The 15,878-nt window shown below is 32.4% G+C and overlaps 1 protein-coding gene across 1 annotated transcript; it reads left to right on the top strand.

The window, feature by feature from the left end:
* The first annotated feature begins 8,974 nt into the window (after positions 1–8,974).
* On the top strand, positions 8,975–9,691 carry LOC100775348 (GABA transporter 1). Its single transcript, XM_014767758.1, has 3 exons — positions 8,975–9,110; positions 9,218–9,348; positions 9,458–9,691. The coding sequence occupies exons 1-3, from the start codon at positions 8,975–8,977 to the stop codon at positions 9,689–9,691; spliced, it is 501 nt and encodes a 166-aa protein (XP_014623244.1).
* Positions 9,692–15,878: the final 6,187 nt, after the last annotated feature.

Raw genomic sequence — 15,878 nt, 5'->3', positions numbered from 1 at the left:
GAGCCCGTAGAAGAGTAGCTAGAGGGACACCATAAATATTAAAAATAGCAGACAATAATCTTCACCTATTTTATGTTTTTACAAAACGGTCTTAAAATGACAATTTTCTAAGACGATTTTTGTATAACCGTCATAGAATGATTAGATTTTATTTACAAAAATGTCACCACGTTCTTTCTAAGACAGTTATTTATCAACCAATGTAAAATTAACGTCGTAAAAACTCACTTTTCTAGTAGTGATATGCATGTAACTACGACGTGCTTGAGGGATTCCAATGGTAAATTTATAGCTGCCATGTCTTCTTCTTCTTCTACAGGAACTTCATCTCCACTTCATGTTGAAACTAGAGCCCTTTATGTTGCTCTTCAATGGCTTTCTTCTCGTCATCATATCAACGTAATTGTCAAAACAGATTGTATGCAAATTGTTGATGTCATGAAGGCAAGGAAATTCCATAACAACGAAGTCGGAGATATTCTAAGAAGTTGTTCCCATAAAATATCAAATTTGCATAACTATAAGGTTCAGTTTGTAAGTAGTCAAGTCAATCAAGTTGCCCATACATAGTTAGGACATCTAGATCCTTTGCTTGTCTGCAATTTTTCGATCATAGTCCCACTTATATTGAACATTTTATCCTCAGTGACTTAATAATATATATAATTATCTTTTCCTTAAAAAAAATAATGAAGACAAAGGAAGCCCAAGAATTACATCAGAATTCGATATCAGGGAGATTTCAACCCAAAGAAACCCAAATGATTTTATTGATACTCATGAGGTAACATATTGAATTGATTGAAAAAATGAATATTATACAATGAAGGCTAGCATGTTATCCCTAACCTCCTAAAACCTCTATTATTATGAATAAAACTTCAATGAACATTTTAATAAACTTCACATTGATTGTTTGCCATACAAAATGATAATATGTAAAGGTTCTATGTGACTGTAAAATCTTTCTGCTTTCTACCCAGCAAAGCATAGAATAAAGATTGAAAACAAAGCATAGAATAAATATTGAAATTTCAATAAAGCACCTACACTGTGGTAGAAAAAAGAAATGAGGAATAGATATGTTTCTACACTGTATCTAATACCTATCTTTCAGTGCAGAAAATTGTAACAATGTAAGGACTTCTATTTTTCAAGTTCAGACACTAGACTCTTGTTGAGTTTTCTAGTTTGTGTTTGCTGTAATTTACTCTTAGGCAAATACTTCTATTGACAATATTAGAGATATGTGAATTTGGACTTTTTCAAGAAAGGAGGGATTTGATTTAAAATAATCTCACCTCTTTTCGTTTTAAGAACATTCCTCATATAAGACAAATATACTTTTTAAATAATCACATTAATTACAATAACTAATCACATGATTTGATCTTCATAATTAATAATAGAATCTAATCCTAATTTTATAGATAACTTTCACATCTAAGAAAAGATACAAATTTATATTATATATAATATATTATATTATTGGTGCTCGCAAAAAATATAACCATATTTCACTGAAATATTAATTTGATTAAATTATATTCTCTAATTTAATTATCAAATAACTTATTTTTTATGAAAGATTGTAACACTAGCTTGTTTGTGTAGGACCCTATAGTTTCAATACCAAAGCGATAGTACATTAGTGTCTAGTAACATTCCTTAATATCAAGATAACATGAAGTAACATTATTCACCTTCAAGAAGTAATAGAAGACTAATGTAATATTTTCTTTTATCATTTATAGTTCCAAGTTAATTCTAGAGTATGATATTATTATCAAACTTTAATAAGTTAATATGTGACTTAAAAAACTATTCTCTTGTTTCATTCAATTGTTTTGACCAAGATCTTAGTAGAGCTTAGACTAATTGCTTAGCATCTATGGACTCCTTCTTGATTAATCATTAGTTATGCAAGTACTTAATCATATTCAATCCATTCAACTAGTACACCCTAAGGCATTAGGTGTTTGGAATTAAATACATACTACTAGAAATGAGTGTTTTTATGATAGACATTCTACGACGGTTCTTTTGGAACCACCTTTAAAAATGAACCGGTGACATTTTTGTAATTATCTCATTGAAAAAAACTATCTTGTACGACACACATTCTAAAACTATTATTGAAAACTGTCTTAGAATGTGTGTTGGTCATAAAAATTTCGACAGATTTTATTTAAACATCATCATTATCTCAATTGATATATATATATATATATATATATATATATATATATATATATATATATATATATATATATATATATATATATATATATATATATATATATATATATATATATATGAGTCCACGTGCAACCAGCAAAGGAACCCTAAGCAGAACCCTCCAACGAAATCTTTTCTTCGAAATGCAGCTTTACTCCTTCGGGAGCCAGTAGATGGTGCCCAGATGGTGCAACATCTTCACGACATTCACTCCTTCGCGATGGTTCAGATGGTGCGCAGCTAGCAGAACTAGCTTCGCTCCTTTGCGAGCTGCCACAAGTTTCTTGAAGACCGCCTTCAAATGCAGCACGAAGGGTGGGTCTCTGATGTTCGACATCACAAGGATCAAGTTTCTCAGGTAATTGTTCTTTTTCTCTCTTTTAGGGTTTCCCTAAAATTTAAAATAAAAAGGTGATTTTTTTGTTCATATTTTATTAATGCTTTCATTGCCACTGCTTATGTAGATGATGAATGAGATGTTGATGTCTGAGGAGAAGAAATGGTCGTTCGAGGCGGCAAAGGCGGATTTTGCGATGGGTTTGAAGCACAGAGAGGCTGCTATGTTAAAATGGATTTTGGGTTAGTCATTTTTCTTTGATTTCTTGTAAAAAGTTTTAATTTTGTCCTAATTTGGGGGGGGGGGGGTGGAATGTTTGGTTTTGGTTTTGGTTCTCGGTGTTAGATTCTTAAAAGTCTTACTTTTCTGTAATGTGAGTATCATGTAAGTCTTTAATCCTTTTTAGGATACCTATACTGTAAATATTGATAGCCTCGACAAACTTGTTCTGCAAATTTCTTCCTTTTCTACACAAATATATGGAAATAGTTTTTATTTTTTTAATTTATACCTACATTTACTATAACTATTGTTTTGTGTATTTTGAAAATGAGATCCGCAAAGCATGTATCTGAATCTCGACATCACTAGACATCGCCCCATAAAAAAAAAGAGTAAGAAGGGAAATGGAGATATCATGTAAGTGTAATTAAAAATCTTTTCAAGTGTCACAATGAAAAGACACATCCTTCTAATTTTGAGGATATCAGGTGAAGCTGAGTACCTTGACATATTTCTAATTGTGCAGTTATATGTGATATATAAGCCCTTCACAAAATAGCTACATTCTTGAGGTCATCTTTCTTCAACTATGTCATAAGATGAACTGGCATCGAGTTCTGATATTTGCATGGTTCATTAATTTTTTTTGCAGTATTTTTGTTTCAAGTTTAACATAAACTATTATGCTATTACGTTATGATTGTATCCGTTACTGGCATGCAGAGCTGAATATGATCCAAAAAGTGATTTATTAGATCACGAGTTCATGCTAAAAGGGAAATGGTTTCAACGGAAGGACATGGAGGTATAGTTAAAAATTCTGTTGGTAAAATCATTGAATCCAGATGATTGATTTTATCTTATTTCATAGTCAATAACTAAATTGTCAGCCACATGCTAGAAACGGATTCTACTTTTGAAGCCATAACCTTTACCCTGAAAGAAATTCAGTTTCATAATTTGTTCCAATTCCAAGTTATGTGATTTCTCTTTTGGAGAACTGTCACAACTCACAAGAATTATTTCTTATCTAGGATACCAGCATGGAAGGATTGTTTAGTCACATCTAAAACATTAGTATGGTGATTCCTTTTTTTCGTAGTACTTCTATTTAAGTTATAACATAATGTATGCATGTGATGTTCTAATTCATTTGCAAAGTTTTTGTTGATGTTATTCTTTGTTTTCATCATAAGCATTATAAGTTTTAATCTTTTTATTACAGTAAATATATTATTAGATAAAATTCACATTAAAAAAATTTCACCTACAAAATATATTATATAAATTAAATAATACAAGATAAGTAACTATATTTAATAATATTATTTTTTATTAAAAAATTATTTTAGTAAAAAGGTATTTTTAAAACCAATTAAAAATATATTTATATTATTTTAATAATTTAAATTAAAATAAAAATTTAAATATATAAATTAATTTTGAAAAAAAACTTTGTGGTGAGTTCTCAATGTAACATGAAAATGATGTATATTGAAATTTTTTAAAAAAACATGTATAATTTGAGAAAGATAGAAGATAAAAGATGTAGTTTGAGAAAATAACCTAAATATAGTAATAATTAAAAACCACCACTATTCATGCATGAAAAACGTCGTCATAATTCTCATGCTGGCAATGTTAGTTTGAATTTGAGAAAAATGATCTAATTGAACCATTTTACAAAAATTAAAGAAACTGATTGGAGTGTTTGGAAATTTAGAGATCAAATTGAGTTTTTTCTACAATTTAAGTGACAAATTGGTAATTAAACAAATTTTTAACATTGCTCAATATTTTTTTCCTTCTAAAAAGTGTTAAAATTGATACTTTTGTACCAAAATATATACTTTTTAAAATTCTTCAATTATTAATTTGAAATTAAAATTTTTGGATTAAAAATAATAAATCCTATTCTTTTAACTAAAGTCTTTCTAATGCATACAGCTTAAGATTCCTATCGAATCCTAAACATTTGTTAATATTTTGATATAAAAAAAGTGTGATTCTAGTTTGTGGGAAGCGCAAAAGAGAACGTTCATAAATCACACACAGACAGAATTGTTCTTGTTCATACTAATCATGTGTAAAAGTTTAGTAAAATATGTTAATTCAACAGTCCAAATATTAGGAATTGCAGGGTGACTTTCCCGCTAAAAATCCATTCCAGTTGTTTCGAAGTATTGAGTTCTTAGATAGAATCGATCAATTAGCATAGTCGCATAGATTGTATAAAAAATCCTCTATAAGTCAGAGAACTTTCAACTCAGTCGCGGAGATTACGATGCACTCAAATTTGGACCAACTTTCCCTACTCATTGATTTCTATGTTGTTTCCTAAATACATAAAAACAAAATCAGCATCAGTATATTAACCTGGCGATCGACTTCATTGCACAATTCCTTTTGCAGCTACCATGGAGAAAGAATTGATTGTTGGTGCAATTGTTGCTGCTTCTCTTCAGGTTGCAATTGACAGGTTGGCTTCTCGTCCAGTTCTGAACTTCTTTCGGCGAAGAAAACTCGATGACCTGAGAAAGTTGAAGGAGAAGTTGCGGACGATGGTTGATAATAATAGGAAAGCATGGCTTGATGAGGTCAAAGATGCTTTGTTCGATGCAGAAGATCCACTGAATGTAATAGATTATGAATTTTTTGAATGTGAGTTGGAAGCTGAATTTGAATCTCAAACTAAGGTATCAAATTTCTTCAATACTTCTTTGAGTTCATTTAACAGACAAATTGAATTAATCAAGGGTGATACAAACACAAGCCCTTGACAAACTAGAATATCTTGCAATCCAAAAAGTGATCTAAGTTTGAAAGAGGTTAATATAGTCTTGGTGTTGGATCCATCGGGGGATCGGATTGTAAAGTGGGGCATCATGTTGGATGACCATCCGATCCATCCAATTTTTGTTATAATTGAAAAGAAAAAAAAAACAAGAGTACTTGATTAATTAACCAAAAGCTAGCTATGTTTGTTAGTATGGTATGTTAATCGATCCCATGCTTATTTTATTTATTTATTTGTTGGTATTACAGAATTAATTGTTATAAAAGGCATTCCCTTTTGTTTGGAAAATAAGTATTTTAGTTAAAAATTCAATTTATAATATATGCAGGCTCTACAGTTTCAAGATCAACCTTCGAGTAGTTGGGAATTAGTTGAAAAGAGAGAGAAGCATAAGTCTCAAGAATGCGTCAATGACAATTCCTGCCAAATTGTTGTACGTTTAATTTTGATTTAAATATGAATTTAGTCTAATTTTTAAAAATTTTAGTCCTTCAAGTTTTTTTTTTCTATTTTAAGTTCATCTAAATTTGTGTTTTTTAATTTTAATTTCACTAAATTTTTTTGTTTATTTTTAGTCAGGTGAGTCTTTCCTTTTGTAATTTTAGTCCGTTTAATATTTTAATATTTTAATTTTTGGTTTTTGTATGTTTGCTTTTTAGCCCCCAAAATTATGAAAATACAAATTTTTATAGACTAAAAATGAACAAAAAAAAAATCATAGGAATCAAAGTTTAAAAAAAAATATAAACTTATAGGATCTATAAATGAAAAAAAAACTTAAATGAACCAAAATTGAAAAAAAAAGAAAAATTCATATTTAATTTTATATTAACATATATAAGAAGGTGTAATTACTTATTGGTCCTTATAATGACATACCAATTTAATTTCTTCTAGCCCCTTTATGTTGCATTTCTAATCTATTTTAATTCCTACTGTCTTAAAGATTACAAATAGTATGTATGAATGCTAAAAGAGATTATTTATAACTATAAAGATTAAAAAGGTAAAGTTTATAGAATTATATAACGATCAATAAGTAATTACACCTTATTATGTTATTATGTGCTAATAATTGTAAATAATGATCTTCAACTTTATTTTGCAGGAAGAATATAATCTACATCAATCACGTGCCTCACAATAGGCCAGGTAGTTCTAGTGTCGGGTCATGATGTTAGAATTCTACACGTGTATGAATTTTTTCAACAGTAAAAAAGTATCGAAAATGATCAGAATTGCAAACACTACTACAAATATGTTATTCTAGGACGCGCCTTCAAGGACGGTGCTTTAAAAAACGACATTGTTTTAGAAGCGGTGGCATTTTAGTAAATAGGAGATTTATGTCAAGGACGTTTTTGTTAAAAATGATGTCGTCTGCGCATTACAACGATAGGTTTAGTGCACACCGACGTTGAACTGCACTACCCTAGCCTGCACTCGCACTCTACCCTACCCCGCACTACCTAACTCATTTGCTAAAGGGATTGTGCGCATCGACGGAGAATAGAAGAATTAGGATTTAGATTTGTTGCATAGGGGAGACGCTGAGCATAGGACCGCCACCATGGCGTTTACAGCAACGTCGACAGGGACTCACTCCATGTGGCGTCTGTTGACGAGGCCATCCGAAGCGGATCGCCACCAGCGCAACTCAGTTACCTAAGCATGCTCATGTCTTTTCTCTTTCTGTCTCGCACGCGTAAACACTTGTTCCGGTGGCCCCTTTCTCTTTCGCTTCATCTTCAACATTAGGTCTTCTCTGACTCTGTGGTCGTCACTGCTTCTCAACTCTCTTCCCATTTCCTTCACTTGCTTACTCCCATTCGCAAACTGTAATGGCCAACGCAACAAGTTGAATTTTCAAAATCGATTCGTCCAAGTTTGATTCGAAGCGAAATTGGAGTTTTAGGGAAAGAAGAAGAAAAAAAACATGGCGTACGATGGTGCAGGTCCCGTAGGTGGTTCGAGTTCGACATCGACAATAAAGCAAGTTAAATTGGAGAGAGAAAGCAAACTGAGAATAGAAGTTGGTAACGACGCACCTCTTCGCCTTTGACTCCTTAACGGCACTGCCGAGAATTTAGGCACCGAGCTTCCACCTGAAATCTGGCTCTATTTTCCTCCCAGGCTCAAGTTTGTTGTAATATCTTTTTATATCTGCATTTTTGTTACATTTACATGTCTATTTTCTTCTTTTTATAAGAAAAATGTTTTTTTTATCTTTCAGGTGTTTACTTGGTATGGTGCAACCATTGAAATGGATGGTGCTACTGAAACTGATTATACTGCTGATGAGGTAAGCCAATGTAACCGCCCTATTGCGTGCATTCTTTTTGTCAAACATATTGGTAAGACAAAAAAAAAAAACAGAGGATATCACTGATGAGGAGATTGCAACTTTTTGAGTGCAGACTCTAATGGTTAGTTATCTAAATGTAGAAATTTTTTTTTTGCAGTAACAATGTAGAATTGTATAAAGTGCTTCTTAAAGAGCTTGCAGGGATGATTGACAGGCAATTTACTTGAAATGCTGAATCTAGAGCTTCAGGCATGGTGATAAATACCACGGGATGGATAGAGGGTATAGGCTATGATGTATTTGGCCTTTGTATATAACAATGCTGTCTTGGTTTTGGGTGAGGTATATGCCTTGTATATATACTATATACTATATTTAACATTTGCATCATTGCATCTTCCACATTAGTTAAGCATTGAAAGCCAGTTCCAATGATCCCCACTATCATATATTTTTGAATATCATACTTTCCTTATGCATAGTTGTTAATTCATGCCTTCTGTAGAAGCTCAATGTCTCAGGATTTGCTTTGAATTCCTTGTAGGAAAAACTGTGCAGCATGCTCAAAGATGTGCTCAAGAGTGAGCCCAAAGTAGACGCAGTTAAACTTCAGATATTTTCCTTCTATACGTGTCCATATTTGAATATCTTCTACACGTGTTTACCATATCTTGATATTTTCCTTCTGTTTTTTCATTTTAGAGGATTTCAATTTAAACTATGAGAATCTGTTGTCTGTTGGCACTTGTTCTGCTCAATTTAAACCTACTTGTCCATATTTGTTAAATAATTCACATTTCTCTGGTAGTATGACCATGAGGTGAATAGTTTTTTTTCCCTAATATATAATCTATACATCAGGGGATGTTAAGTTTAAATGTGATTTTAAACATATGTTTGATGTTAAGATTTTACATGGAAAGAAAAGAGAGTATAAAAAAAATAAGTTATATAATGTTTATAAAATGGACAACAAATTAGCATATTAAATATATATTAATATATTGATTTTAAGAGCTTTTCCTAATGGCATCCGCTACATGCAATTTACTTGCTGTCAAATCCAAATGGAACTATGAAGCTTTATGAGTTTGTAGTGATATTTGGATACTTCATGCTGATTTTGGCTCAAATGCCACATATTAATCTGGTGTCTTTGGTCATGTGCTTATCCTACAGTGCTTGTGCTACTGCAGCTTCCATATATATTGGTATTTTCTTTCCCCTCATTAATAATCTAGTTAACTAATTAGCACCTATGCTTGCAATTGAGTGCATTTTTTTTTTCTGAATTTTCTCAAAATGTCTACTGAATTAGGAAAATCATCAAATGGGCCAGAAAAGTATTACTCTTTAATAGGTGACACAACAAATCGCTTATTTGGAATCTTTAATGCCATTCCCATCATTGCCAACACTTATGGTTGCGGAATAGTTCCAGAAATTCAGGTTAGAAACAATCAAATGTGTTCACTCTAACATATAGAACTTGTTAATGCTACCCACGCCATCAAAGTATTTTAACTTCTAATTAGAAAAATACACATTTTTATTATAGGCAACGTTAGCACCCCCGGTAGAAGGGAAAATGCTCAAAGGACTATGTGTTTGTTATGTTGTAGTTGCATTGAGTTTCTTTAGCGTAGCTATCTCTGGCTATTGGGCATTTGGATATCAAGCTGCAGGTCTCATTTTTAGCAACTTTGTAGATGATTACAGCAAGCCTTTGGCTCCCAAGTGGCTTATTTATTTGCCCAACATTTGCACAATAGCTCAATTATTGCATGTTTAGATCACGGTATAGTTTGTGCACACCATACATTAGTTTAGAGAATGTACACTAAATTTAATACTCAATAATGTGTTTTTTTATTATCTAAGTGCTGATAAATAGATAGGATAAAAAATGAGTGGGCTTAATTGCGGGTTAAAAGCATAAAACAGTTGGCACTTCTTTTCTTTTTATCTTGAAATTTGTGGGCTTAATATTTAATTATATGCCCTTAATTGCTGTTTAAAAGCATATTTTTGTGAAATCTAAAAACTACATTGACAGTAGATCAATTTTACAGGTTTTGATCTTTTTTTGGTTCATGGGTCTTGGTACAATCCTTCCATGCTTTTTTCTCATGGAAAAATTTTAAATTTGTTTCAAAACTTTCTACATCGGTCTTAAAAGGACTATTGTAGAACACGTGGCAAACTACATCGGTCATAAAACGACCGTCGTAGAATACGTGACAAACAAAGTCGTTCCTGCAACAACATCGATGTAGAAAGCAGTGCTTTCTACATCAGTGTTGTCTTAGACACGACTTTGTTTATCTTGTGTTTCTAAGACGGTCCTTTTACGACCGTCGTAGAAATATCCACCTCTACAACGTCGTTACTTTCAAAGACGTGTGTCCCCCGTCTTTGAAAAGCGTTTTCCACCGTCTTTGAATTCTATTTTTCTAGTTGTGAAAAGTAAACAAATAAATAATTTATATTTTGTTTGATTAAAAAGTATGTTGAAACAAATATATTATTTTATCACTTACATGTGTTCGTTTTAGATGTGATTTCTTTAATTTATAATGTAAGCTTGTTTAGGAACTTTTTTATGGTTTTCACATTGAAACAATATTTACAACAATAATTTAACATTTAATCTCTCTTGCACAATCCAAAAAACAAAAAACATAATATTAGGGATAATTCAAAGATTGAAAGTTAGTTAAATAATCAATCTTCAGTTAGTTACCTATTAAGGGAGCTAGTTGAGTTAATTACTCCTCAATGATTGTTACATGCTATATAAGCAATGTTCATAATATTGTATATGATGAATTTTGAAGTTTGCTATCAATATAGTTTTCATTCATTCAATTGTGTCCTTTACTTTTGAATGCATTTTGGAGTGAGTTTAACAAATCCAACAATGTATTTTCTTAGTAGAGGTTTGTTGGGATTTTGACAAGAATACCAAATTACTCAAGTAACATAGTGATAAGAAAGTATTGTCTCCATATGGACTAGTGTTATAATTGGGTAATTAAAAGTATAATTTTTAGACTACGAATATTTGGAATTAAGAGTAACTAAATATAAAGCACAATTTGCATAAAAATAATTAAATCAAGGAAAGAAATAAAAATAAAGAAATTAAGGAAAAAAATATTGGTTTGAGACTTTCAACTAACACTCGGTATGCAAATAAAATTGAGATTAAATCAATTGAAGAAATCATCGGGATTTAACTTCATTGGACTTCCTATCATGCAATCATTACACATTCATATTCGTTCAAGCTTATATTATCATCAATCTGCAATTTTATCTCGGTCTTTTTTCCTTAAGTGAAAAGACCTAAATTATTTAATTGTATTATCAATCCCTAGAATTAGCATAACGATTTTCATTAAGGAAAAGATTTTATTGATGCCCAATCCTTTTTACCCTACCTAGGCATAAAAATTATTGAGTGTTCTCTTCAGTTGGAAATTCAAAAGAATTTTTCAATTACAAATGAATAAATAGAATCATGCAAAAGGGTGATTAAGCAAAAGGAAAACATTAAGCATAGAAGAGAAAAAATGATAATGCCTTTATTAAATAAAAGGTAATTATATGGAAAAGAAACCAATTACATTAAATCCCAACAAAAGAGAAGATTTAGCTACTAGCCATGGAGGATGAAGCTCTTGATGGAGAAACAATGAAGAATGAATCAAAGTAATCAAATGCTCAATGTTTGTCCCCCTGGACTAGGCTAGAAAAATCCTATTTAAAGCTATGGGCTAAACAAAGTCTAAGCCCAAACAAAACAAACTGAAAAATAAGTGGAATTTCATGCAGGGGTTATTGCACAGGTGCACGATCGTGTGATACGAGTGCACATTTGTTACCCACTCCAAATTTCAGTAATGTATACACATGAAGGAGACGGAGAGAAGGAGCTCGAAATTTTGTCTCAAATGAGGTCTAAACTTTAAAGTGTAATTCTCAAATGATCAATGTTGAAAAAAATGCATACACATGACCTCTATTTATAGCCTAAGTGTCACACAAAATTGGAGAGAAATTTGAATTTCTATTCAAATTTCACTTGAATTTGAAATTGAATTTGTGGAGCCAAAATTTCACTAATTATAATTAGTGAATTTTAGCTATGGTTCAGCCCACTAATCCAAGATTCTCCACTAAGTGTGCTTAGGTGTCATGAGGCATGTAAAACATGAAGGACATGCACAAAGTATGACTATTTGATGTGGCAATGGGGTGTAGCAAGCAAATGCTCACCTCCCCCTCTAAAATTTAATTGGATTGAGCTTCTCCCAATTCAATTAAATTTATATTCTAACACATACATCAAATATTCACTTAATGCATGTGAAATTACAAAACTACCCTCATTACAAAAACTAGTCTAGGTGCCCTAAATACAAGGCCCAAAAATAATAAAATCCTAATCTAATATGTACAAAGATAAGTGAGCTCATACTGAGCCTATGGGCCTAAAATCTTTTGTAAAAGTTTGTTAAGTCATGAAAACCCCAAATTTTCCTTATACTTGGTGGGGTGGGCCACTCAGGAATGACCTTTATTCTCTTAGGGTCCGTGGGAACCCCTTGATCACTATTTAAAAAATTAAGGAAAGTAATGCAATAAAATATACATTTTTCTGTATTTTCATGTTGATTATTCCTACCAAAAAGTACGACAAACCTAAGGTATCCCATATGAGCACCTAAGTTTGTATTGAAACTAAAAATAAGAACAAACCTACCTAATGAGTCCCTATGTATGTGAATCATAAAGATGTTGGATGCATAGGTGATTTTAGAAAAGAGGGTTACACCACTCAACACATTCATCATACCACCTATCATAGGGATTCGGTGTCTCATAATACCTATTTTGGGCACCAACAAAGCACAATGAGTTAGGCTTTTACGAACCAAACCCTCATCCAATAACTCCTTTACTTGAGGAATAATCTCAAGCTCAAGAGGTATGGTAGTGCTAAGGGATGTTTCCCTTGATAGGAGAAGGTAGAAATATTATTTAAGAAGGAGTGCTCCTTTGATATCACCTTTTGTTGTAAAATGATTTTCCTTCTTAACAATCTTCTTGGAGGAATCCTTTTCCTCTTTTTCCTTCCCCTTGGCCTTTGAAGACAAGGTCTTACTATCCTTCTTTTTCTTTTGTTTTTCTAGTTTTTCTTCCTCACCCCTCTTAACTTTCATAGTTGGTTGATCTTTGACCACTTGTGAAGGTGTTTGAGGATGCAACACAAATTTAGTGCCAAGATGGGTGAAAGTAATCTTATTAGTTAGGCCATTGTAAATGATCTTCCTATCAAATTGTCACGACCTTCCTAAAAGAATATGCCCTGCCTCCATGGGAACTATATCACAATTAAATTCATCCTTATATATCCCAATGGAGAAAGGTACCTTCACTTGTTGGTTAACTATCATTTCCCCTTGCTCATTGAGCCATTGAAGTTTATAAGGTTTTGGGTGGGGAATGATAGTGAGGTTCAACTTGGAAACTAATCTTGTGCTACAACAATTGCAACAAGATCCACTATTCACAATGAGAGAACAAATTTTATCTAAAATATTATATCTTGTATGAAAGATGTTCTCTCTTTGGGATTGAGATAGATCACAAGATTGACCTCCAAGGAGCCTTCTAAACACTAGGAGGTTACCTTCTTCATGGGGGTAGACTTCCTCACTAGACTCTTCACCCCTTACTTGATCTTCATTTCCACTAGAGGAAGGGGAAGAAGTAGTCTCCTCTTGACTACTATAAATGTCTTGACCCCTCATAATTATGATTTTCTTTGTGGAACATTGAGAGACAATGTGACCTCTCCCATGACATATGAAGCATTTAATGTTGCTAGTCCTTTCTTGGGAACTAGTCTTATGGGGGGATTTTTCTATGGTCTTACTCTTATCTTCCTTAGGTTTTGAAGGTGCAACCCCAAAATTCCTTGGGCTTGGTCCTTCCTTGGATAAGAGTGAAAGCCATAAGATTTTGAAGAAGTATTTCTTTTAAGTTGTTGCTCCACTCTTGTACAAAGTTTTACTAGCTCATCTAAGTCCCTATATGGAAGGAGTTCAACCTTGTTCCTCACTTCCATATTAAGCCCACTAAGGAACCTAGCTATGCTTATTCTTTCCTCCTCCCTAATTCCAGCTCTTAAAATGAGTAGTTCTATTTGTTGTCTATATTCTTCAACACTCATACTCCCTTGTCTAAGCCTTTGGAGCTTGTCCATAAGCTCTCTTTCATAGTAGGAGGGAATGTGCCTCTTCCTAAGGGTACTCTTAAAATTATTCCAATACTCTACTGGAGGATTCCCATGAATCCTTCATTTGCTAACAAGGAAAGTCCACCAATAGAGGGCATACCCTTGAAAGCTAAGGGTAGCCAATGGAACTTTTCTCTCTTCGTTAATATGATAACAAGCAAAGAGTTGTTCAACCTTCATTTCCCAATCTAAGTAGGCTTTAACATATCTTTTCCATGGAAATATGGGAGGCTAATGTTAACCTCTTGAGACCTTCTATCCTTTTCTCTTCTTTTGGAATGATGTTTAGTATGTGAACTATGGCGCCCTCTATAATAGTCGCTAAGTTCTTCACTTAAACTCTTGCAAGAGTCATGACTACTATAGGAGGTGTGTTTTTCTCTTTTCATTTCTTTCATTATTTTTCTTCTTTCTTCCTCTCTTATTTGTTCTCTCTCGTCTTGATTTATTTCTACCCTCTCTTTTCCTTTTTCTTTTCTTTCTAGTTTTTCTTTCCATAACTTAAGGGAACTCAAATAATCTAAGATTCTAGATAGAGGATCCTTATGACTAGTACACTTACCATTAACACTAGATGAATAATGACTCATGTTGGTTCCTAAGTTGTAGTTTTTTCTTGCTGGGGGTTTGTAAAAGGTAAAAGCTAGGATTCAAAAGAACTCAAGATAAGCGTGATAAGCAAGAATTATGTAATTACAAGATAAACTAGGTGTGACTAGTAAAGAAAATAAGCTATGAAAGTAAGCAAGAAATTAAAGTGCAAGAAATGTAAACTAGGCGGATCCTAGGAGTGTTTGGATCACCACATTTAAGGTTCCCAACAAAACACTCACTATCCTAAGGGAAAATTACCTAAAATTATTACACACAAATGAAAGTTTGGTAATCAATTGGAGGCTCCTAACACACTTCCAATGAAAGGTCTTTTTGTTACAAAATTTGAAAGCAATGAAGGTAAGTAAATTGCCAATTACAAAAAGGTCCTCAATTTTGGTGGTTGTTCTCTCCTTGGAGATTCACTCAATTTGGAGTGCTTCTTAGTCCAACATCTATTAAGGTGGTTGGCCCCTTGCTTCTTGACTCAAATTCTTCAAGGGATGGCACCAATACTCCTTTTCAATTCCCTTTATGGCAACTCACAAACAAGGAAACAAAGAGACAAGTAATAACCAAAGACCAAAAAATGAAATGAAAGTTAAACCAATAGAGTTTTAACAAGAAAATTTTTCAAGGATTATTCAACAATTAAAGCAATGAAAAGCACACAAAAGCAAGCTAGGACTCAAAGAGAAACCTAGAATGACTCTAGAGTAAAGTAAAAAAACAAAAAAAAAAACTCAAGAAACCTCTAGTTTTGGCACTTGTTTTCACACTAATTTTCAATTGAAATTTCAAAACTAAGATTGATATAAAAAAGACACCAATTATAGAACAATTTTCGATCCAAAACAACAAGCATACTTCTATTTCACTTTTTTTTCCTGGACACTGATTTTCCTATCAACTTGTGTGATTTTTCTTATTTTTTTTCCTTTTATCCAAATCACTTGGTTCTTTTTTTATAATTTTTTTTCCATATGTCTAGCAAATTTAGAAAAAATTTCTGCTCATAATTTGCAGTAACTAATTCGAAGTAATTTTTAAAAGTTCATATGTGCAAGCTGCCAACACC

This window comes from Glycine max, chromosome 15, assembly GCF_000004515.6.
Source record: "Glycine max cultivar Williams 82 chromosome 15, Glycine_max_v4.0, whole genome shotgun sequence".
NCBI classification, from domain to species: domain Eukaryota; kingdom Viridiplantae; phylum Streptophyta; class Magnoliopsida; order Fabales; family Fabaceae; genus Glycine; species Glycine max.
Note: the sequence above shows the minus strand (reverse complement) of the source record. Positions and strands in the feature narration are given on the sequence as shown.

What these genes read in the sequence shown, in the direction of transcription:
- LOC100775348 (XM_014767758.1), top strand. Translation starts at nt 8,975, where the DNA reads ATGAAGCTTTATGAGTTTGTAGTGATATTTGGATACTTCATGCTGATT. An exon ending in TGCAGCTTCCATATATATTG is followed by an intron (nt 9,111 to 9,217) that starts GTATTTTCTTTC and finishes CTACTGAATTAG; the next exon opens with GAAAATCATCAAATGGGCCA. An exon ending in GAATAGTTCCAGAAATTCAG is followed by an intron (nt 9,349 to 9,457) that starts GTTAGAAACAAT and finishes TTTTTATTATAG; the next exon opens with GCAACGTTAGCACCCCCGGT.